This window comes from Orbicella franksi, chromosome 3, assembly GCF_964199315.1.
Source record: "Orbicella franksi chromosome 3, jaOrbFran1.1, whole genome shotgun sequence".
In the NCBI taxonomy this organism is placed as follows: domain Eukaryota; kingdom Metazoa; phylum Cnidaria; class Anthozoa; order Scleractinia; family Merulinidae; genus Orbicella; species Orbicella franksi.
This window is the reverse complement of record NC_138147.1, coordinates 10,317,658-10,342,908: the sequence shown is the minus strand read 5'-3', so window position 1 is coordinate 10,342,908 and position 25,251 is coordinate 10,317,658. Positions and strand designations below refer to the sequence as shown.

Below are 25,251 nucleotides of genomic sequence, written 5' to 3'. Positions count from 1 at the left end.
CTGTGATGTTTTGGTAATATTGTACAACAAATCGACTGCACAACCACATTTGTCGCCAAATCGGAGAAGGATTGGGGAGATAGTAAAACAATTAGCAATTATCGGACGAGGTTGATCAAAATATCGTGATTTGTCAGTGGCGAGCGGGTCAATTATTTACCGAAGCTGAAGGCTTAGGCAAACAATTGATCCGCGAAACACTGACAAATCACGATATTCGGCGATAACCGAGTTCAATAATTGTTTTATCTCTTGATCACCAAGGTTGGTTTCATAGTTAAATCACTCTCTGATAGCTCGGGAGAGCGATCTAGCATTCTGCACACAAGAGCGTGGTTACTATTACGCTTGGGCAGAATATTATTTGCAGCAAAACACATGTAGGCGGTATTACGCAAAAGCAAAATATTATTTGAAGGCAGGTTTTCTCAGGTCACGTGGTGGGCTCTCGGCCATTGAAAATGAATGCATCGTATGATATGATTTGTGCCACGTCAGTGGCTGTCTTTACTGACATTGTTATTTGACACAGACAAACAGCCAAATGTATATATTTCTTTGTTGTTTCTACTAAATACGTCTATTCTTCGTCTATTCTTCGTTATTAGGTAAATATTACAAGAATGAAATATATATTATTAACGTTATATACGTCGTGTGCATATAGTGTCAACAGCCATCGATAACTTGTTTCCCTCGAGGTTAATAATCTTGGTTATTTACTTTCTGTAAGGAAGATCATCTGCATTTTTTCGCCTATTGGGGAAAGGCATCCATCTTTTCTGTTTTAAAAGAAAAAAAAAACCCGAACAGTCGGGAAAAAATGATAAATTAAAAATCGAAAAGTTAGATGTCGTGAGTCATAACACCTTTACCACCATACATACACTCGCTATAAGTCGTTGTATATCTTAATCGTAACCATAGTTAATGGAAGGACATGGCTATGAAACCTGGCAAAGTTCTTTGTTGCATGTTTCTGTTGGCTATTTTGGCTATTTTGACCCGGCACAAAACATGATAAAATACAAAATGTGGTCATGTGTGCTCATACAACTGACCAGTAAAATCATTGCGATTATGTAATTCATGTATAGTCAATGACCATAAAACAAAAGATGTGCAGGGTCAAGGGCCTTCCAACATAAATCTTCGCCTGTTTGTTTACTTCTTTGATGTTTACTGGCCTTCCTAACCTTTTCCCTCCATTAACTATGACGTGACCCACTGATCGACTATCAGGTAAACACGCAATGTAATATTGACTATGCAGACGCCGTGTAATCGTACGACTACGGATGCGATTAAGTATTTTACCACAATTACTACTAATCTCGCAATCTGATTGGTTAATTTGCCGTTGTCGATAAGAGTCCAGACAACCCCACTCGCGTCAATGTGTCACGCTCTGAAAAAAACATTTCCTTTGACGTTGATATTGTGGTAAAAAACAAATCGGATGTGGTTTAGCGTTATCTGTACTTTTATCGACAACGATAAGCGTCATCACAGTGGTCAAAATTTGTTGTGGACTCACTCGATCGGTTGCGCCTTGTGAGTCCACAACATTTTGACTACTGTGACGATTTATGCCGTTGTCGCTAAACCACATTCGATTTGTTAATTTACCCAACGAGTGATATTTGAAAATGTTCACAGAAGAAAAACTATTCAAATATCATGAGTAGTAGGTAAATCCTTGATTGCTCGAGCTTTTATACGATTACTCATTTACCTTTTTGACCGAAAAAAAATTACAAACATGTGCGTGCTTATTTAAAGTACAAATTACAGAAGTGCAAATTAAAAATTAACGATGACTTGGCCTGCTCTCAGCCAATCACAATTAAGAAATTTTGTAAGTCATCAAATAAAACGGTTAATTAGACAATACTGTGAGTCTTTCAATCTCTGAAAAAGGCTTTTACTCTTCGCGTTTCTCAAACAATTTGTTTTTTAGTTGATAGATCGCTCAGTGGGTTATCAGTTAAGACAATCAGGCGGCTCGCTCTCAATCTCTCTAGCTGACTCAGGGCTTCGCACCTCGCCAACTCTTAGGGTACCAACTATTAAGGTATATGTCCAGGTATGAAAAATCTATTAAATGATTGAAACAAACAAAACAACAACAGCCAAAAAAAAAAGAAAAAAAGAAACTAAACCAACAACAACAGCAACAAAAACAACCACCAACAACAACACAGGCAACCCAAGCTGTCTATCAGATTTCCTTGGACGTTACCCTTGCTCATAAGCGATGTTGTGTTACAAAGATTCGATTTTTAAGGGCTTGTATAGGAACGCAACGGTTTTGCTTTAAAAGTCAATTATTCTTATATTTTGTGAATAAAATCTACTTATCCTGTTACTGTAATGTATTCTTTGTTCTTTGCCAGCTTCTCAGGCCGACCTAACGCGATTTCGGCGAATTATCGTTGTGTGGGTTTCCGGCACTGCTAAAGGAGAGAGTCACAGCGATAACTCGTCGAAATCGCGTTAGATCGGCCTGAGAAAGCTGGCAAACAACAAAGAATGCAACACAGTAACAGGGTAGGTAGATTTTATTCACAAAATATAACAATAATTGACTTTTAAAGCAAAACCGTTGCGTTCCCATACAAACCCTATAAATCGAATCTTTGTACCAAGGTAATCTGATAGAGAGCTTGGGCTGTCTGTGACAACAACAGCAAAACAAACAAACAAACAAACAAACAAACAAACAAACAAACAGACATCAAGAAACAAATAGAATGATAAAGAGAAGATTTCTTTTTACCCCGTTTTGATTTTCGCAACCGATCCAGGTCATTCCACAGATCCGCTTGCGTTGTTGGTGTTGTTCGACTGGTAAATCTCTAAGTCCTTGCGCAGACGTTTCATCCTCGCCCACAGGAACAACCGGTAACGGTTTAACAGCATTCGACAGCAGCAAGAGAGTGGCCATTGTCAAAAGTAACGTGGTTAAGACTTGCATTGTGTAGATCTGCTTTCTTGACTTGTTATTAACACTGTAGTTTCAGTCACTGCGAGGAATTAGATTTAGTAAGTTTCACTGAATATTTTATCTCTCTATTATTATCTCGTTCTCGCGCCACTTAAAAGCTGGTTAGGGTCGTAATTGAAAGATACTTTTTGGTAAGTTAAAGAGTTATCGCCCACTCGAGACTGTCCCTTTGACAATGTCCATTGTGTCAAAATTAAGATGAAACATACTCTGTTTCCTTTTTCACCCTGAGTTCAAGTTAAAAAACTTAGTCTTTCTCTCCTAAGTTTTCAAAGTATCAATGTTAGTTCTGTGTATGCTATGTTTATTTGGCGAGACTCCCCTGTTAATAATTAGGCGTTGACCAAAAGAACTTGTAGTGTAGTATATACAACCATGTGCTAGACAGCTTGAATGAAATTCAACATTATCTGTTAAAAAGAAAAGGAATCCAACTGAGGCCCCGTCCACACGTCTCCGGATATTTTTAATTCGAATCCGCAACTTTTTCTTTCCGGATTCAAAAATTCCCCCGTCCATAGGTAGCAAAAATATCCGGATTCGCTGCCGAATTCGCCGGATGCGTGTGGACGGAACCGTATCCGGAAAGAAAAAAGTTGCGGATTCAAAAATATCCAGATATGTGTGGACGGGGCCTGAATTACAACCGACTAGATCTGTTAAAAAGTTTCTGTTAAAAAGATCGATATCACTGACGGAATGTGAAACAATCGCCAATTTAACCACCTCAGTTTCTCTGCATTAACCAGGTAAACCGTTTTCATCTTATAAAACTGGGGAAACAGAAGACCTAACTGTATGTTAAGCTCTCTGCGGGTGGTCATTGATTTACACTGAAAAGGTTGTTCAGAACTTGCGAAAACTTGGAGATTCAATCGGATAGTAATCATATTTGTTGTTTTAAAAGTATTGATCAAGCGTCTTTTAAGCTTTGAATTATATATACTGATGAATCGAACAAATAGACAAGATACAAAAAAAAAAAAAAAGAGAAAAAGAAACTCCGGGGCAAGTTTTGTATGTTGTTGCTCAAGCGTTAAATTATGTATTAAAAGCAGATTTTATCATGCTAGCTAGATGTTAAAAATATAAAGGACCCTCTGATCCCGTTCCCTTAAAGAAATGGCGCACGACTGTAGCATATGAAAATCAGAACTTTTGGATACATTTATGTCTAGCACGGAAACTGCCTTCATTGTTCCTGGAATATCACGTCTATCAAGTTTCTAATCTAGTTGAAGTAGAGTCCCCTAACATGACATTTGAAGTTCTTCAATGAGGTTATTTTAACCAATCAATTGCAAGCTGGACTTGTTTACGTCATTCGGAACAAGCATTGGCTTTCTTTTTTCTTTAATTCTCTTTGCAAACAATTGCAAGCTCGATGTTAAACTGATCGGTGTGTTATGAAGTAAATCTATCTCCTTTGCGGCCGGCAAGTACATCGAATGACAATGTCACTGATAACTTAGAGAATTTTGGCCAAATAACAATACCCTGATCATGAGATCAGATGCCATTTGACATCATTCATGATCTTATATGCGTTGCGGCTTGTGTGTTGAAATAGACAGGGTTGTCAACATACGTTGGAGCCCGAACGTGGTTCACGAATTTGGATGGACATTTTTGTGGGGACAGCTTTCGTCTTCCTTATCAGAGACTGTCCGTTTGGTTTCCGTAAATGCTGGGACAATATCCTCTACCTCAAGCCGAAAATGCCATGTAATCAGAAAACTAAAGAAAAGCCCATTTTTTTTTTTTTTTTAAAATAAAAGCGTTATCTGCCATTAAACGAAACTAAAAATTGAATGGCCAAGGTCTTCTCGAGCAATGTAAAAGAAATATCTACATAATCCCAGTACCGCGCGTCAAAATCTTCACAAAGAAGAAGCTATTTTCACGAGTACATGCGGGCTTAATAAAAATGTCAATAGATGTAATCCACTTCAAATATATTATTGACCCTGTTTATTATCCCAAACAATATTGAAGTTATCTAAGACGCCCTCTCGCTTAGCGTTCAGTTATTATTCGCGGTTCATTCTCAAATGTAATTTGTATATATGTTAGCGTGTAAGGGTAGAACATAATAAACAGAATGCGACGTCATGTTTTTCAGTTTGAAAACGAAGCAGCCACTTGTTCTCACTATTAATATAATATTAAAGGTATCCTAGTTTTAATGCCTGGTTGTGAACCTACCTTCAAGAGAGATGGAGTTATAAGCTTCTTTGGGTGAAGCAAATTTCACCTTCTTGTAGCACACTCGTGGCGTCGACTTCTACGATTTGCACAGCCGTCTGTCGATCGAGTCTTCATATATAAAAGTGCCGGCCACAATGAGATTCCTCCCATTCAATTTCCGCTGATAACTTTAATTCACTGTACTTGAAATAACCTTTGTTCATGCATTTCCTTCAGGCGTCGTTGTGTTTAAATTTCTTGACACATATGCCCTCGTTAACGTTAGCATTGTCCAAAGGGGCAATTAAAAACACGACGATCGTAGGCCAGAAGGCTGTTGAAATATTATTGCTTGTTGCTTAATGGGCTTCGTTGAAATACAAACCATGCAACTGACATTTTCTCATTTTAAGTTCAAATTAATGCTTCCAGAAAATGGACTAACTTGTCATAGCTCTTTACCTAAAACTTCAGTTAATCTTGGACATTTTTGTTTTTTAATACCATGTATAGACAACTGTATATGTACAAAAAAAAAAAATTGTCGCACCTGCTTTTTACTTCTTCAACAGGAAACTGTAAAAGTTCAAATTAATGATTTTCTTTTGCATTCAGTTTTCCAAGTCGGGAGTCTTACCTCTACTCTTCAGAGATAATGACAATAGTGCGGAGTTTCCTTTTCGAACGAAATTTTCAAAGGTTGACCTTTAATTCGAGGTTTTTCACCGCCGCTTAATTGCTTAGAGTTTCGTGTCGTTTCAGTGACGTGTTGAAATATAGTTGTAAGCCATTCAGCACGATTTATATTTAAATTACGTTCAACAACAGTTTGAGTAAACAAGGAAAGAATGCCTACGCAGATAGCTTTCATTGTAAGAATCCATCACCAAATTGTCTGCTAGCCCTGCAGTTCCGGCGTCTTTCGCACGAACAAGAAAATGGCTTTTAGGAATTGAAAAGAAGCGTCCTAAATTAGTAGGAAATATTAAGACCTGTAACTTAATTTGGCTGTGTTTGTTCGTAGCTGACCTCTCTCCGAATTTCCCGGCACCTGATAGAACATGCGTTAACGTTTGCTCTATTCGTACTTCGAATTTGCGTTTTGTTAGAGTTTATCTTTTCCCTGATCACAGACTTTTTTTGCGACAAGAACGTTCTCATCAGAAACTATGAGCGAAATCAGTAAAACTTAAGTAGCAAACCTTATGATTTCCATAATCAAAGCGGTAAAACTGGTGTATGTTACATATTCCCGTGCATCTGTTTTGTTAATATTAGGTCTGTAAATTTGGTGGTGTATTAACTGCACATGTGTTGATAACTTCGGAGCCAGCTATTATTTTGATTCTCGCCTACCTTATGTAAAATGCATTCAGTTTTCAAAAAGATTTAAAGGCCAATATCGTGGAAACCGTGCTTTTTACGATAATAAATACACGATAAAAACGGATATATGCTATAACTCTTTGTTTACTCGAAATTTTTTGCACTTATGTTAGCGTCAACCATAGATCAAAGATATGAGCAGCTTCTTCACCTTAGCGGAAAATCTTTCAAGTGCACTTTATATTTGATATTATTTATATTACCTAGATATCGTCGAGTTTTCTCACGGGAAATGCTTTTAAATTCACATGATATTAATTAATAACTCCTTGCTGGACAAAATAGACTTCCCAGACTGCTGACTACCATCTCTTGCTGAACACCCTGGGGATCTTTTTTCTCTTGTACTCAGAACTTAATAATGTTTTGACTTGGCTGCAATTAAAATACCACTAAACGGAAATTTACTGACAACCGCCTACTAGCAAGAAAGTGCGTTTAAATTTCTTTTTACATGCATTGTTCTGTTTATAGAGAAAAGGAAACAATAACTTCAACGAAAACAGCGAGGCTATTTCTAGAAAAAAAAACTTTTTATTAGCTTGCCTTTTAGTGCATTTTGCCTTGTGACTTTGTTTTCTTTGTTCAAATTTTAATCATTGTAATTTGCAATTTACAATCTTAAATGGAAGATGCAACATAACGGTATTTTAACGTTATTTTATTTCAGCGAATTCGGTGATACCTCTTAACTGTATACATGAAAATAGTATGAACCACTTTGCAGTCAAGTGCTTTCAACTTTCTGTAAAGGTCTGATTATAAACCACCGGTCTAATACTGTGAAATACATGTATACTGCAAACATAAAGGGTGGCTTGCCTGACTGAGGAGTCCCTCCCACCCGCATGTCGTATCTGGGAATACGTGCTTATCCATAGAAGCTCTGGAACTAAACTCGATTAAAGAACTTTCTCATTAATTTTTCTTTTCCTCAATAATTTCTCTTTGATAGCTTAGCTATCGTGACTGTCACCAGCCTTTTCGTTTTCCGAGGGTGTAAGGGAAGTTGTGGGAGTCTCCTTTATTTGAACAAGCTATTAAAAATGCACTTAAAAATACGACCACCTGTTTTGATAACAATGGGTTAATTTTAACAACTGGGTGTCCACGCGTGTCTAAGTTTCTGAAGTACGGCACACAATAGTTTATAAGATGCTTGATCTTGTAGACTTGATAATTTCTATTCTATTGACTCGAACATTTCAGCGAAAGAACAAAAATACTTCCAGTTAAAGCGAAATTCCGTTAACGTACGAAAATATTGTACCAAAATACAGCAGATCGTTTAGGTTTGGTTTTGGTAACCCTATAGTTCGAGAATTTGCTCTGCAAGTTTCGAGCAAAAAAGCGAGTCAGCAAAAGCAAAGTGAAAAGCTGCGCTTGGACAGTGTTCGCCTTTGCAACTGAGCTGATAGTACAACAGTTACGATTGTTTTCGCCAGAACACGATGGCTTTGACTACCTCTGTTTCGCATCTAAAGACGAGACAAAGGCTAGCGCTTTCGTCACGATGCTTAATATCAGATGTCACATTTGGCTGCTCCTTTGTCTTACTCTTGATAAATGTCAATGGTCTGTCATCTTCGAACAGGCCTTTTGCCACCAGAGATAAAGCAAATGCGATATTTGTAACCTTTGACCTGATTCAATGATGTCAAATTGTTAGTGTACAACGTAAGGGATGTTCCTGATAGACTGCTAAGCAACACAGGTCACTGAGCAGGCCTTTCCACAAATGTCGGGATATTCTTTGGGGAGATTAAAAGATATTTAGAAAATTTAGGGATATTTACAATATCTATAGCTTTTTGGGCTAAGGGCTGTGTTATCCTTACTATTTTCTTGAAACAATACTCAGTTTCTAATGCCAGAAGCAATCGAGTTCAGCGATTTCCCGCTTGAAAAATGTATTATATATCACTAAAAGCGCTAAAGCAGCAATTTTCCAAAATGGCGAATGCTGGTAGCGCGGAAGCGCCTGAATCTTCCTCTCAACTCCTGCAACTGCAAAAATTTTGGAAAATATTGGCCTTAGTGATTCAAAATCAGTTTATTTTTAAAATAAAAACAAGAAATATTTTGAGGGTTTCTCGAAATATTTAGATTTTTTTGTGATATTTATTTATTTATTTATTTTTTGAGAAATGTATGTAAGGTATTTTACGTGTTTTTTTCGTGGAAAGGCCTATCACCGGGAAAAAAGGAGGCTGCTTCAAAACGTGTTCTCCATGCATATTCGATTCCAACGTTCTTATGGCTTTCCTCTAAGCGAAAAGCTGACGTAACAACTGCTGGTGTGCTCGGAAGTTCTCGTGCAGTGTTAAAATAAGAGCCTATTCATATATTTTACGACGATGTATATGTGTGCAAATCGACGCCCTTTTGTCGCGACTGAATTAAAGCGAACGACACAGATAAATTACTTCTTACTTTGATTTTATTTTGTTACTGCACTTTGAAAAACACTTTACAAAAGTATGACTATTTAATTTACTGAAGTTGGCCGCCATTTTCAACAAGGTGAAAAAAGGCAATGAAATCTATGTTTGGGAGAAAGTTGACATCTATTGTTAAATGAATTTACTACAAATTCATCTGTGAAATAAATAAGTACCCTATTTACGTTTTTGATTTCCGACTACAGTGATCACGTATTCTGTACTTTACTCAAAAGTCTTTTTCAACTGCCTTGAAAGCGCATGTGTCGTGTGCTGATTTCAACATGAAGTGAACTTTATTAAAATGAATCATCTGCTTTTGGTCAAAAATGCCATATAACGTCTAAATAATGAATCCCCCCACCCACTAAGCGTGCAGTTGACGTTAAACGGGGAGCACGAAAATACGTCGGCGGCAGCTAAATCTAGCAGCAGAATGTCATTCATTTTATTAACATGGCTGTTTTATTAGGTCTGTTCATTTATTATCATATGAAGATATTACAAAACACCTCGCTCTTTTTATAACACTCGGTGCCAGAAAAAAACCCAACAACATCTAGTTTTGAACAGAACAGAATTTCCAATGTTTGCTCTGCAAAAACTTTCTTTTAATTTCCTGCGTCAGCAACGAAGTATAAGAAAACGACCACGCGGGCAACCAAATTTAATTTACTCTCCCGTTGGTCTGTGATTAGCACTGGTTGTCGTTCACTGCTTGCAAAAAGGAAGACATTTCATTTCGGCTTTCTCCCATTGTCTGCCTCTTTCATATAATTATTGTGGGTGACGGTGTTTACGCCAGTGAATAAGCTTTAAAATTATTGACAGTTGATTGATGGATTAAGGTTTTGATATCGGAGTTTCTGTCATAAAACTTTTCCTCCTGTAGGCGACCTAGACTTATCTCAAACTGGATGTCAATGATCGTGCGTTTTATAAGGTCTTATAAGTATTTTGAAAGACACCTGTGAAAAAGGATCAGCTTGCGTACACTTTTATTTCGTCACTGTTTCCTATTGACAAGAGAAAAAAAAGGAAAAAGGAAATTTCTACGACTATTGGAACCAACTTGTCGAGAATATAGCGCTCCTAATATAAAAGAAAAATCTCTTAGTTAGCTGGTGGCTATGGTATACGATACTCAACCACAACTTAATGAGTCGATAGTTTAAGGGTATAAAGACCAGACTGGCGAGACAGGAAGAAGATTAAAGGAATATAGTCTTATTGTTCCTGATTTAACGACACACACACTAGCGAGACGTAAAGAAACGAAGGCAATATAGAGACACGGGCTAGCTTTAAATATAGAAACAACAACAAGTAACAGAAAACGTATAATACCAGAAAACGGTCAACATCCCATGTTACCCACAGCTTTGATATAAGCCACATTGTAACCTCACAGTGATAAAATTATTCGAGAAAAACATGACTGATTGAACAGGAAATAGCGTGAATATTCACTCTAGCGGCGTAAGCTGATAACATTGAGATGTAGTGGAAAGAGACTTTCAGAGAGATGTTTCCAGGTCTGTCAGCTGTGTGTCTCTTCTATAATAATATTAATGATAAAGAATGAAATTTCGCTCTATCTTTTATGCTTGCTTTCGTAAGTCACACCGTTCCATTTGCTATCCATTTCAAGAATGGAATTAAAACGAGTATCGAACCAAATTTCTATTGATAAATTCATTACGTGATCATTGGGAGAAATACTTCACTGGTTTGGACAATAATTCACCTTAGCCATGGTATATGACGAGTGGAAAGTTTCAAGTTAGTCACGTGGTACAGGCAACGTCAAAAGAAATCGAAGACTACCAAGAGAAACGTGGAGACGAACTGTAGAAAGAGAGCGTAATTTTGATGCGTTTAACATCACGGGCTGCAGAAAAGAGAAACAAAAGGGATAGATGAAGCCAACTTATCTCTGGCCCAATCCTCCAACTGCGAGCAAGGAACTGAAGACAGACACCATCATGCATGTCACGGTCTAGGTGAGGAGAGCATGCGCAGATGCACGACCAAATGGAATGCATGTACTAAATATTAAAAAAAAACCTGAATGCCATGAACAGAGTAATCAGCAAGAGAAGTTATCTTCCATTAGATGCATTTATTGTTACAATTTAAGAGTTACAAGATTTCCCCAAACCAAATCACTTACAATATTCGGGTTAAACAGGTTACACTAAAGAGTGGGTGTCATGTTTTTGAATACTTTTCATATATATCCTTTTATACTAAGAGATGGAGATCATAGATTAACAAGGTTGATTGTAGAAATTTCCTCCATTATCATTATTTCATCAATCATAGTATTTTTTTCATTCCTAGTGGTTTTATGTCGTAGCTTCGTTCCTTTTTTAGTTCAACCACTACATCAAAAATCATCTCGCCAAAGTAAAACTAATGGTGTAATGCAACACAATGAGTCTTAAACAATTACAATCTCGAGCCAGAGGCACTTCGCTTTCTATGTCAATGAATTTTAAAACACAACTGAAATTGCTATACTATATCTAAACAATTAATCATCATTGAGTACATTCTTATTCAAAATGTCGTCCATATCATCGGAACCGAAGGAGTTGAACGATATTGAATGGTGGGATATTCCACTCTGTGAAATAGAAAACAGAATTCAAACAATGTAAAAACAAATAGAACATTATAAAACAATATTTTAACGTGACTAATTTTCCTAGTGTGCTATTGGATATGGTGTTGGTTTTAGCTTTCGCAATAATACTTTATTAGGCCTTGTTCACACTAGCGACATAACCACATAAGAACGACGTTATGTCGTCATGTTTGCAGTGTGAACACACTGGCATAGCGACATAATAGCAACATAACAGCGTGATCATAACGACAAAAGGAAAAAAAATACTGAACTTGTTACCGCCGAAATAAAAGGTTTTTGTCAACGTCCGAAATATTTCCTTTCGTTCTATAACATGGAACGATGACGTCACCTGACGTAAAAAGGACAGCATAATTTTTGACTGGCCGTCATCTTGGATCTGCCATGTCTAAATTTTTGGATATTTTCAAGCCACTATGGTTGACTTTTTTTTACGAAAGACGCCATTAATTTGTGACACAACGTCACGAGTACCATATTATTTTCTCTAAAGTAGAGGTTCGGATGCTTAAGAAATCAGATAATTTTCATAACCATTTAGTGAATACTTGTGGTGAAAAGAAGGAAAAATAACCCAGGCTACATAGTAACTGTAAAAAATATAAAAGTGAATAAATAAAATTATAATAAAAACACATAAATAAATAAAAAGATAAATAAAAATACATGAATAAATAAATAAATAAATAAATAACTGTAACTGTACAAAAAGTAGAGAAATAAATAAAAAATAAATAGTAACTGTATACAGCTCGTTAAAAGGAACTGCTTTCCCTCAATGAGGTTTGTAGCTCCGAAATTTGGTCAACCATAATCTGCAAGGCACGATAAAGAAATACGGATGGAAAGGGATAGTCCTTGAGTATTCATGCCTGATAAAGACTGATATTCTCCCCATTTATGCATTTGGTATGATATCAGTGTTATAAGGAACAAATAGATGTTTAATCTCGCTCACCCTTTTTCCATGACTACGCCTGCTTCGTCTTCGTCCACAAAACCAAGTAAACCCGCAGGGTTTTCGTTTTCTCCCTCTCTTTTCAATCTCATCCTTAAGGTCTCGTATCTCCATGTCCAGTAGCTGAGAGAGCTCTGAAGCGTGGGTGTGGCGTGAGGCGTGCAGAAGAAGTGCCACGCTCAGTGCTGCCAGGAGAATAAGCGACGTTTTCATTGTTTCAACCTTTTCTGACACACTTGGATGTGTATGAACGTTTGCTCTTGTAATACTGTAAAATGGAGACAGTTTATAACAAATAAACCAATTTTAAACACTCTTGTTCTTTGGCCATTTCAATTTAACAAGAAATAAAATGCCAACAGCGGCATCAAACATAACACATGAACTACGCATGGTTTGGAACAACAATCTAAAATTTTCTTGACGTTTCGCATGCTACAGCACGCATCTTCAGAAGTGGCGGTTACAAAAAAAACGAAAGATTTAAAACTTAAAAATACAAAGCGAGGTACTGGTAACTAAGTAAACAATAACGAAAACAAAAGGTGATAGCTAATAAAGTGACAGCTTTTCACTGCTAGCATTGTCATTAAGTGTTGGTTTTAAGTCTCATATAAACAATGTTTCTTTTATTTTACAATGTAAATCACATCGTCCACTAGCTAAGACCTCGAAATGGTCCCATTTGATGTTATGGCCGGTGGAGATTGCGTGATCAGCAACAGCGGAAGCGTGACCCACTTGCGTAAGGGCTTTAAAATGCTCGACCTTTCTGTCATGCAGTCGTCGCTTTGTTTTGCAGATATAGAAAGCGTCACAATCCCAGCAGCTGGCTTTGCATACGACTTTAGATTTTTGCGAGCGATTTAAACGATCTGTGTAAGGAAAAAATGACTTAACTCGGCAAGTGTTCTGAAAAGATGTAAGTGTTCTGAGAGATGTAATCCTTGTGCTTCCTTATTTAGGTTTTCGAAGCGAAGTTTTTAAACGTCGTCTTAAATCTTGTGTTAGTAAATTTTTTGGTATCGCCAATCTTAGGTTGATTTTTTTGAAAATCTTTCGTTTTTTTATAACCGCCTCTTCTGAAGATGCGTGCTGTAGCATGCGAAACGTCAAGAAAATTTTAGATTGTTGTTCCAAACCATGCGTAGTTCATGTGTTATGTTTGTTGCCGCTGTTTGCATTTTATTTCTTGTTAAACCAATTTTAGTGAAAAATTGTTTTCTTGGTAAATAAGTGTATGGCAAAACTTTTTATATCCTACTTATCGCCAAGTGGTGAGTGAAATGCCCTTAGATTCTATTCTTGAATGTACAATTCATTCCAGCACACCTATCATGCCCTTTTGCAAGTCTGCTTTGTTTATGTAACTTTCTGGTACATTAATCTCTCGTGCGCACTGGGCAGCTAGTAACTCTTGAGGGTTTTTCAATACAACAGATACGCAGCGAGTCGTCCAAGGGGCGACCATCTGGGAAGTAGAGTGAAACCCTTCTTGCGACCCGTTACGGATCGGGTGTATTGGATAGGAATATAACTCTTATAATGGCTTGAACAATTTCTTAATCATTAGACTGACTGCACTCGAAGGGGTTTTGTCATGTCTGTACTTTTCCTCGTGAGTTTTCACGGCAGCAATATTGCTGACCCAAAACAACAAAATTTCGGCTATTCGTTGGTGGACCAAACCAATCCTGATGGCTTTGAAGCCTTTCATTACGTAATCACTTTTCTTTGTTCCAGTTAATTTGCACGGCTGCTTTACGATTCATACGGTCATTTTTCTGTAATTCTGACTGGTCAAATAATAAAAAAACAGCCACCCAAAAAGCCAGAAAAGTTAAATATTTATTAGTAAGTTTGTAGGCGTGGCGCAGTATAATCCTTAAGATTGACACATTGATAACAGTCCTCTTACCACGTGAATACATTAAGAACAACTCTGTGTACGTATGAGTGAAGCGTGGTGAAAATAGTCATTAGTGTGTCGTTGATTGTTTCAATAAGTAAGAGAACTTAGATGTGTATAGTCCGGGTATCCTGAAAAGAACGAAGAGCTCTTTTCACGGTCAATTTCCCTCACGTGGATTAAGGGTAGAAACTGAAAAATTACCCAAAATTACTCAACATTCACGTTGAATAATGTAATGGCAAATAACCATGAAAAGAGCTATTTGCAGCTCTATTACAACAAATGGCTGTGTGCGTGTGTGGAGTGGGATTTAGTGGTGAAACAATTTGAATATGAGCGATTGCGCTTAAAAAAAATTATTTAATTATCATGTATTTAACATGAATATCATCATCATCATTAACAATACCGTTTTTTCTAGGATGATAAACAAAATATGGTTAACTTCGAGGTAAAAAAAAAATGATGCCTTTTCCATCCCTGATAAGATACTGTAGATTAGTAACCAATTCTGCCCCAGTGGAGGGACAAGCAACGCATATTTTTACTCTACCAAACGGGCTATTAGAACAGGTTAAAGATATGTTTAAATAGAAATCTCGACTACCTTTTTCTGCAAACTGAAGAGATTCGAAATACGCATAAAACGTAATTGTTTTATAATCTCAGTTTACAAAATACGTGTTGCTTCTATTTCACTGGGCATCCAGAAAACTCCCACATATTTTTTTTCTCTAGAAACTGATTTTTGGCGCATCTTGTATAACTAGTGAAGAAAACCTAACATTGATTGGTGTTGCCCAGTTAATGGTTTTAATATTAGCACCTGAAGAATAGCCTTGTTTGATGTTGTTAGCAATATCCAGTGTGACGTTTATGAGCGTTCAACTTAGTTTAACGAAGGTCATGGCGAGCAAAATTTTCCTTGCCGGTAAAAGAATACTTTAGAAGTGCCTTCCACGATGTTTATAACCGTGTTTAACTTGGCGACGTTAACACCACTAATGGCCTTGATAGTTTGACTGAGATCATTCATTTCTGGTTTATACAGTTTCTGGACTTTCGGAGAATATGAGGAGCTCTATTAATTGCTAGGGTGAATTCCTAGCGGGCCGGCTAGAGTAATAATGTTAACTTATGCAATGACAAAATTCAAATCAAGATTTCTCTTTGTAAACATGAGAGGATGTATCAAACAAGCAGAAATACTTTCGTAAAGCCTCCGCCTGGTAAATTTCCAAACCAAGGACAAAGGATAAAAAATCGGTATAGCTTAGCTATGACTAGCCTCACACCGAAGATAAACGTTTTTGTAGAAAATGATTGCAATTGCAATTCAGTATTTAAACAAAGAACAGTAACGGAAAGGACAAGTGGTCTCTTGAAAAATACATTTAAATTAAAGTGAAAAATCAAAGTCTTGGCTAATCTACTGAGTTTACTAAGTTTAACGACATAAAATATATAGTCAATTTATTTTGGGAGTTCCATTTCAGTGGGAAAATGCCTCACACTGCTGCTGTCAACCCGGGCTTTGTCATATTGCAAATTACTACGCCACAGAGATGTGCTACACATCTGGATATTGTAAGACTATGGAGCGAAAATCTACGGATTTAAACACTTATCGACGTTTGTGTGTACTCACCACCACAGCTAAACTACAGAGTAACTCTCCTTGGAATTTTGTCGACACCAACACTGCGTACACAAAGGCCCAAACACTCAAGACTCTCCAGCTTTTCTCCGATATCTTGTTATTGAGTGGCTGCCCAGATAACTGAGACGCCCGCGTATGTGGGGAGAACGTAACATGATGGAAGATTAACGAACATCTTGATGAAACAAGAACTCCTTCCGCCTGTCAGGGCTTCCGAAATATCTAATTTCTGATTCCTATATCCCTATTTCTTTACCCTTAGAAAAAACTGGCGCTAAAATTTTTGTTACCTTGTCATTAAATCCAAGTCTTTTTTTATCAGCATGATCTTTTCTGGGATTAAATTCCATCTGGCGATAACGCAGCTTTGAAACTCCATTCGTGAACATTTTATGGCTTATTACATATTTACTGAATTTGCAACAGAAAAGACAACTGCCTTTAATTTGATTTAAATTCTTCATTTCAAGCATTTACTTTATTTGAATATTATTTAACACCAGTACATGTATAAAAGTTTCAATGTGTTACTGACCAATAACAAAAAGGAACAGTTTTAAGAACGTCGTACGAAACGGTTAAGTTCTAGCGACCAACAAAATGATATTTATTCGTGTTGATATCTGAGCAAGATTGCAAAACATGCTGTTAAATCCTAGTTAAATTCTGAAAACCCCGCGACGAATTAATAACAGAACTTCAAAGCAACGATTTCATGTCATTCCTTTTTCAATTTTTTTTTTTCTAAGATTCAAAGTCTGCGTCTTTTTCCATTTTTTGTTGTTGCTGTTTTGCTCAATGTAACGTTAAGTGTAAAGTATGACGTCAAACCGTGGAAATGTAAACCACAAAACTATATTTTTTTGTCTTGTGGTTCGTGACGTTTTCGGTGTTATCTGCTTTACTAAGGTTAAAGATTGCATTTAACACTCTTATCTTCATTTCCTTTAGTCAGAGAGCAGAACTGTAAATTTAAGAGCGGACAGTTCGATCACGTTTGTACGTTTGCGAAAAGGAAAATTCTCTGATTGGGTTATGTTATTCAGATTGATATCTAAACACTTCCCTACAAAAATCGCCTTTCCCTAATTAACTTCCAAGTTTCTCTGTTAATAGAGCTTAAGAATAATCACAAATTAGTCGTGATAACATAATTTATGCATTACCTAAGGTTTTGTTCGAGCTTGTGATACATATTGAAAATAATGTGGATCTCCCACACCATCAAATGTCTTCCAATCTGCGAACGAAACCTTTGCGATTTAGAAGAATCAATCTCACTGAGAGTTTTAAATACTGCAACAGGTTATAATAGGTAAAACGTTTCAAAATTAAGTTGAAGTTAATCGTTAAAGCGGTCAACAGTTTGGGGCTTTAGAAAGTATATGCAAAAGATGTACATTTCAGCCAGACAAGGACTTATTTTCAAAGCTGTCGAGAAAAACATTTTCAAAGAGGTTACAATAAATTCAAAGTCCTCAACAAAAACAGTTGTTTCGAATGTAATTTATTCATAATGATAACGAGAACAAATACTGTGGGCAGTTTGCTCTCTCGGCTAAATAGAAATGCAAATCAAGTAATATGGGTATTGTGGTCTCGTTATTCGTTTGCAAAAATAGTAGAGATGATATCGGAAACAATTCGTCAATGGCGAGAGTTCGGTGAAAATTGAACACCAGAAAAAATAATTTCACGGCTGAGTACAGTTCACGAGGCACTTTTATACTAGACACAAAACTAATATACGATGGGAAACAGCATATGTCGATAATGGCAAATTTAGGCATGTCCTCGGATTGGCTACAGCTGCAGGGCAGAAATGAGGCATTCTGATTGATGGAGTAGTACCAACTGATCTGTAGAAAAATCTCAGTTGCAATTTCAAACATTCCTCCGCTTGCATCATTTTTTTTTTTTTTTACAATTATCTCCGGTCACTACTTGATATATGGCTTTGGTTTCTACTTACCTTGCAGACTCTTAGCTCGACTGTAATAATTTCTAGTTAATAAGCGAGGTTTCTCGACCGATTAATTGCCTTTGTTTGCCGGAAACGTTTATCCCCGGTCCCTCGTTTGGGAACGAGGTTAGGGTGCAGCTCGCCGAACTGGGACAACAATCCTGGAACGTCTCGAGCCACTTCTAGTCTAACTGCGTTCATTCCGTCCAGCAGTCTAGCCCACGGAGTGGATGCTTGACTCTTCGTCTTTTCTCCTTATCTTGCCAATCACTTACCTTTTGAAGATATTTGGCCGCAATTAATGTTCATCTTTTTGGCGAAAAAGTTACTGGGCTCTGCACGACAGTGAAAGATATGTTAGCCTTTCTTTTCGACTTGGATTCTTGATTCTACTCGCGGACGATTCATTTGTTGATGGTGGTAGGAGTGCTCCCTACTTTTTTATGTGGGGGCGCAGGCGGTCCACTGTCGAAGACATTAAAATCAATCAAGATTAACTAATCTCACCGCTATGAATTGGGTATGGCCTACACTAACTGTTAAAAGAGGAGATTGTCCCCCGCCATCTTTCAACAATTGTCATTCATACCAAAATTGCACGAACTTAATATGCCAGTTGATGTTTTGAAGTGCTTGATTAGAGCACAGACATTTTGGTTTTGTCAGAACAATGAGAAATGTGAGCAGCTTGCATAGGAAGATAACTCATTTCGCAAAGGAGTGATATCCTATTGTTTAGGAACACCAGTCTAGCCACCTTGACGACAATTAGAGACGCTCTCTATAATAAAGTTTATTAAAGAGAAATAAATATTTAGTCTCTAGCTTCAAATCACCAACGAGGTGAGAATGGTGCAAAATGTCATTCTGTGCAACGGTGTGTTGGGAAAACAAAGGACTAAGAAAACGAAAGACATACAACACCTACGGTCAAGAGATGGTGTAGCAAGACTTCTAATTGTTAGCCGGTTTCAGAAGATGAAAAACTCAATTTTTATTTGTCTTTCAAGCACCAAAGTTGTTAACATTGGTAGAGGTTCATGTTCGTTGCATTCAGCTAAACGTTCTTCGGTAAATATTATAACGCTTTAAATATGGCCAAAATCAGTGTAAAATGAAAAGTGACTTGATGTGCTTGGCTTTTCGCTAGCTGAGGGGTTGATTTGATGCTTTTTTGTTCTGTTTCCGGTAGGGTTTACTTGTCCAACGGATAAAACTCCAAGTCGTCCTCTTCTGCTAGCTTGGGTTTCGTATTTTGGCCAACAAACACCTATAATTCCGAATGTAAAAAAAAAAAAAAAATGTGATGTCAGTTCAAGACGTTTCTTTAATTTCTATTTAACTACCACCAGTATGACACGCAATATCTGTTAGCAGTTATTTTGAACCTGCTGAACTTGATTTAAACGACAATTCGAACGTAATTAAAGAATTACTTAAGAAAGCTTGTCTATCAAAAACAAGAATAACACAGCAGAGCTTCTAAACGAATCATTGTTCTGATCACAGAGAACATGTCTTATTTCAAATAGTCATCTACTTTGTAGTTTTGCAGCTACTTTTTTTCAAATTTTTATTTTCACTTTCGTACTAGGCAAGCATAGCTCCGCGGTTTTATTTTTCAAGTTAATTTCAGCGAGATATTTAGCGTCATTTAACTTTTATGCTGGCAATAGATGATATCGGCCCTTTTGAACTTCATTCAACTTCCCTTTTCAGGTTTTCAAGATCATGTTGTGCATGTCTTTTTGAAATAGCTATCTCCCTTGAAGTTTTGCAGCTCACATTTTAATATTCACTTTAATACGAGGAAAACATACCTCAGCGGTACATTTCTTGTTCATTTTAAGCTCAGCGATATATCTATCAAAACGTTTATGCTGGTAATAGTTGAAATATCGGCTCTTTTGATCTTCATTCCACTTCCTTAAAAAATAATTAACAGTTTTGAAAGAGGTTGATATCAATAAAGCGGTATTAGAAGAAACTGTCGGAGTCCAGCAGCCTTGTCAACCCCCTTGCGTCAAATCGCTAAAAACATCAAAGAAATCTGCTTCCTCTTTTCCAAACAATGTCTGAGGTAAATTTGACAAATTTATTCGCGATTGAACCTCTGTCTTTTTTTCGCCTAAGAAAGGAATACACGGTCAAAGGAAACTAACAATAAGAAATAGGAGGATAATGAACTAGAGAACGCTGCACGTCTCTTTTAGTTACCATTACAGAAAGCGTTTGGCAATATTAAAAGGCAATTAAAATTAGGAACAAGCACCTAAAGGAGTACTATTTTCGGCCACTGTAAATTTACCTTTGATTTCTTTTGGTTATTTCCGCAGCATTTCATCGAAGTTAGTCCACAGCAAAGTAAACTTGAAGATGACATGAGCGGTCGTTGAGGATCTTCAACCTCTCGTACATAAACTGGAAAAACAGGAATAGCCAAGGATTGCGCTAGTAAAGAGAAGGTAGCAAAAAGCAATAGATAACGTTTTAGCATCATCGTCCGTCTTGAAATTGCTAATTCCTACAAGGATCAAGTATTTGACACTAGTATTTCCACTTTTCTTTTAACCGGAGACTTAGACTTAAGGCTCTTAGTCCTATAAGTGAACTGGTGCTTTTACAGTCACGTTTATATGCTAAACGCAAGGTGTTGTAAGGTGACGCAATTCAAAATGGAAGGAGGTGTGGCAGCCGGACTTTATTCTTAGATTTATTTGCTTTTTTTCCAGATTAGTCAAATAGAGGGCGCTGTGTATTTGTCAACACAGGGCGGGTGGTGCCGTCTTTTAGACTCGCCGCTCTAACATTACTCGGTTAAAAATAAACATGCAATTAAATTTTCCGAAAGATTTTCCCACTTTAAACTCCGCATGGTTTTTTTTCTTTTTTTCTTGCAGACAGTTAAACATGTCGGTAACAAATAAAATATTTATCTATTCATGTCCAGTGTCAGAAATATTTTAAATTCTAATAAAATGTAGCCTTATGCCAAAAGCTTTAATGACGCTGATAAAGCAATCTCTTTCCGTTTGCCAAATGAATAAGGCTGAAAGGCTGAAAGGGAGAGTGCATCAAAACAAACATGAAATTTTGCCGCTATGTCAAGAAATATTTGATCGTACTTAACGTCCGCATCTGGGTGGACTCTTCCTGTGTAAAACTCTTTGAATCTCTGTAAAAGGAGGTGTTTCTGATTGTACATGTCAGCCTCTAAGAGCCCAAATCGCTTCCTGTGTATTTTATGTACTACAGACTGGCGGGCGTCTAGGCAACGATTGGATATGTGGAGGAGAGTTATCAGTGAACATCAGTGGGTGTGTTACTATAGCTTCAATGTACGTTAAACTTTCGCCGTACTTACTTACTTACATATTTACTCAAGGGTGACTAAGGTCTCAAAGTGCAGTTTTTTAAATTAGTTAAAAAGTGATGATAACAGGTCTTCGTACCTTGCGTCTGAATCGTCCGGCAAAGTTGAAAATGTTCAAAACGTTCTTCGAACCGAAGAACAAAGAGGTAAACGAAAACTCCCGTGTTACGTGAATACATCTTAACGAACTTATTGTAAGGATTAGAAATATTTATTCAATTTCAATTGTATGTAATTTTAAGACATTTTTTGGCGCCATCACTTTGGGCGTCGCGAAAGTTTCCCATATAGTGGTGTGTACAGTCAGATAAGTTAGTGTTCCTGTTGTTTTTTATGTTCCCGTGAAATTTGAATTTCGTAATCAATTTGCTTCTCCAAACAATTATGTTTAATAAAAACTTAAGAGGTGCTCTCTGTAATTTTCAACTATGGCCATTTGGACCAGAAAAATCAAATTCTTCAAACTTTCTCAGTTGAATGGTCTAGATAAGTGATTCACAAAAATATAACTTTCAGTTCAATTCGATTCGTATTTTAGCGCTGGGGCCACCATCTTGGTTTTGCCCCTCTGAGAGGGCTTTCAGCGGCCATTTTAGGGCGCATTTTTAACAATTTGCCATACAAAGAAAACGATCTAACTCCCGGTAAAAACCTTTCATTCGAGACAAGCAAATGTTTCTTGTTACATTGAGAGGCTGTTTTGGCAATTTGATCATCACCTGATTTTTCTACAGAATTTTAAATTTCTTCCCTTTCGGACTACTCATGAAACGCCATAAAAAAGGCGAAGTTTAAAGGAAAATATCGCCAAAAGTACATCACTTGAGATCCCAAAACTACCCTCCACTTAAAGAGCAATGTCTCACCTGTAAATACATGCAATAAAATTTTGGGGCAGTTAAAACTGTAAAATGTTAGAAGAAGAAGTTTAAGCTGTGTTTTTGTCAACAAAGACCGCCGTCCTAATTAGCATAATAACGTGAAAATAACGATGCACAGAGAAAATAATGATATATTCCACTTATCTCGCGACATGTCGACAACTGGATGTTCCACGATGCCTCATGTTATATTTCCAGTATGTTTCAGCCACATTTTCGGTGATTAGTGTACGAAATAACTCTCAGACATCGCCACGGTTAAGCAGATTTCAACTCTACGAAGCCCGCTTCATAACATCTATCAATATTATTAGTCTTTCGCCTCATAAGCCGCCGTTCACAAGAAGTTTAACAATTTGCTGAGATCCTAACTGACCCAGAAGTCTGTTAGAAGCCCTTAAAATCTTCCTTTTAATCGAGGATTCTCATCAAGAACTCGTTTAAGCTGAGTTCTGTTTTGATCTGTTCTGCACCCGCCATTATTCCACAGATTACGTTACATTTGACAAATGCGCATTCCAACGGGTAGGGGTAGGGTGGGTAGGAAGTGAAAATGTAACCGACATTAAAGCCATTTCACGCATTTCTGTGGCTAAACTAGTTACCGGCTTTCCCAGAATGATTTGAACATGAGCTTCTGCTTGCAGGTATTTTCTAGGTTATTTTTGCAGGGTAGGGTAAGAGGGGGGGGGGGGGGGGTCGTGTATTAAAAAAAAAAAAAAAACAAAGAAAAAAAAACAAAGAAAACGATAGACAGTATCAAGTCGAAAGATTATGATCTGTGTATCTTGATCAGCTTTATCAGTTCATCAGTGAGGCCCTATTAGGGGTTTTCAGGATACTGGATATTTGGGTAAAAAATTAACAGGATGCAAGAAATTTAGGGGAAAAATTAATGCGGTAGAGCATGTTTAGATCAGATAAAGACAGTTGTGTCTTTCGCTGCCGGAAGTGCCATCAAATTTTGCAAAAGACAACAGACTGACGAATAGTGCGCAGGAAGTAATGATAAGCGATGTTTTATTGAAACTTCTTACATTTTCTTAGCCGTGTCACTTTTCCATCAGAAGAGAAAATGCTCAGAAAATTACTGAAGGGCAGTTAAGGACGGTACCTTCTTTTTTAGGCATGGTTTAAACGACAGGCGCGCGCTTGGGTTGGAACTAGTGACGTAATTAACTACCCTACCAAGCGTGCGACTTAAAAAATAATTCTATTGTGGCCGAAACAAATTTCGCACTAAAATTACGAGCCTGTATTAGAACCGGGATTACCAGAAAAGCAGCATATCGCTAAGCACTAACTGTGAGCGGCTTCCAGCTGAAAAACTACCTTTTATCGTATCCGTAGAAAAAATCATACTGAAATTCAACTGTAGATGGCATAATGCGCGCGCAAAACAACTGCGAGAGACGTCAATGTTTAACTTACTTGGAAAGTAACAGGAAAAAAAGTAACGGACACCGACAAAGTTTTCGAAAGGATGAAACAACTCATTTAACTTTTAACAAAGGGGTGATTACAGCTACATTTTATGGTATGAATTGGAAGTGGTAAGCCTATTCGACAATGCATTAGTTTTTGGCTGTGAGGAAAAGTTATGTAGACTGTATTTTGGCTAAGCCAGAGGAGTGCTGTTGCGACGATTCTGTTATTAAATACATATCAAAAGTGGTTTAATGTTACCACTTACCACGTAGTTTAAAGATGTTTTTTAATATGTTTAGTTTTCTGCACGTAAAGGCGAACCTTAGGAGAATCTGTGAAGAAATATCTTTACCTTTTTTTTTTTTTCAGAAAAATGCTACCGTCTGCAGTAGCTAATTATCTCGGAAAAACTAATGACTACCCCCAGTTTTCTTTGTGGATTTTAATAACCCTGGCTAAGATCTACTTTTTCACGTTTTCTTAATCTGGCAGAAACACGTTTGTATTTTGTAGGCACCATTCGTTATGAACCTGAGGCACCCCACAGCCGCTAATGTCGTTCAGTTCTGTGATGGAGCACAGCTGCATGTCTGCACAAGACTAGTTTTCAACCCTATGCAGGGCGCTTTAAAATACCCGCATCTATCAAGCGAAGCACTAATGTTGACGCTCAGCTTTTTAAAGACATTATAGATGCGTTTAAGGCACACAAGTTGAATGAGTCATAAGCAATTGGATGAGTTAACTGACACTTGTCAAAAATATCTGCAGCTTGATTCTCTGCGGTTGTCGTGTCTTCTAGGAGGACCTTCTCCTGTCTGTTTCTAAGCTTTGAAGCCATTCTCGAGAGGAAGGATTAAACGTGGCAAGGAGTCAGGAACTCGTCACAGGTGAACCGCCTAATTCTGGCCTCATCTTTTGAGCGCCTCATCTTTTGTGCTACAGTAATTGCTTCAACTTTTATGGCCGTTTCCTGACTCCAGAAAAACTTTTCTTGCGCACTGCTTGTCAGTCTGTTGCCTTCCTCACCATTTGATGGCATTTCGGGCAGCGAAAGACACAAGTATAATGCTGAACAAAAAAAACACAAGGAAGAGACTTTTTATTGGAGTTCTATCCGTATTCTATTTGTAATAAATGAAAATTCTAATGGCTGTCAATGAGATTAGGATAGTTGTTTACAAATATAGTGTGAAATGTTGTGCCTCGATCTCTTTGCAGACACAAAGGTTGCCATGTAAGAAATTCGTGTTAAACGGTACAGAATTCGGGACACATTTCATTCTCTGTTTATTTCCCCAGCCCCGTCTTTATCTATCTATTCAGTGTAACAAGTGTGGGCTTCGAAATTACTAACAAGGAACTGCGTTACCTAACCTTAAAAGCCCGAAACTCTGATACA

The 25,251-nt window shown here is 37.3% G+C and overlaps 1 protein-coding gene and 1 long non-coding RNA gene across 3 annotated transcripts; both read right to left on the bottom strand.

The window, feature by feature from the left end:
* Positions 1-200: 200 nt before the first annotated feature.
* On the bottom strand, positions 201-5,315 carry LOC145481127 (uncharacterized). The gene is made up of 3 exons (XR_014048590.1): positions 5,213-5,315; positions 2,780-3,026; positions 201-782 (listed from the first exon to the last, which is right to left on the bottom strand). It is a non-coding gene; the product is annotated as an uncharacterized LOC145481127 (long non-coding RNA).
* A 5,402-nt stretch (positions 5,316-10,717) lies between these two features.
* On the bottom strand, positions 10,718-16,564 carry LOC145483016 (uncharacterized). Of its 2 annotated transcripts, XM_081461639.1 has the most exons (3): positions 16,193-16,564; positions 12,633-12,900; positions 10,718-11,650 (listed from the first exon to the last, which is right to left on the bottom strand). In XM_081461639.1, exons 2-3 carry the CDS (start codon positions 12,843-12,845, stop codon positions 11,558-11,560), a joined length of 306 nt encoding a protein of 101 aa, XP_081317765.1. In that variant the 5' UTR covers positions 12,846-12,900; positions 16,193-16,564; the 3' UTR covers positions 10,718-11,557. The 2 variants fall into 2 exon arrangements, with proteins under 2 accessions (XP_081317765.1, XP_081317767.1); XM_081461641.1 differs by lacking the exon at positions 16,193-16,564 and having other exon boundaries at positions 12,633-13,914.
* Between the last annotated feature and the right edge of the window lie 8,687 nt (positions 16,565-25,251).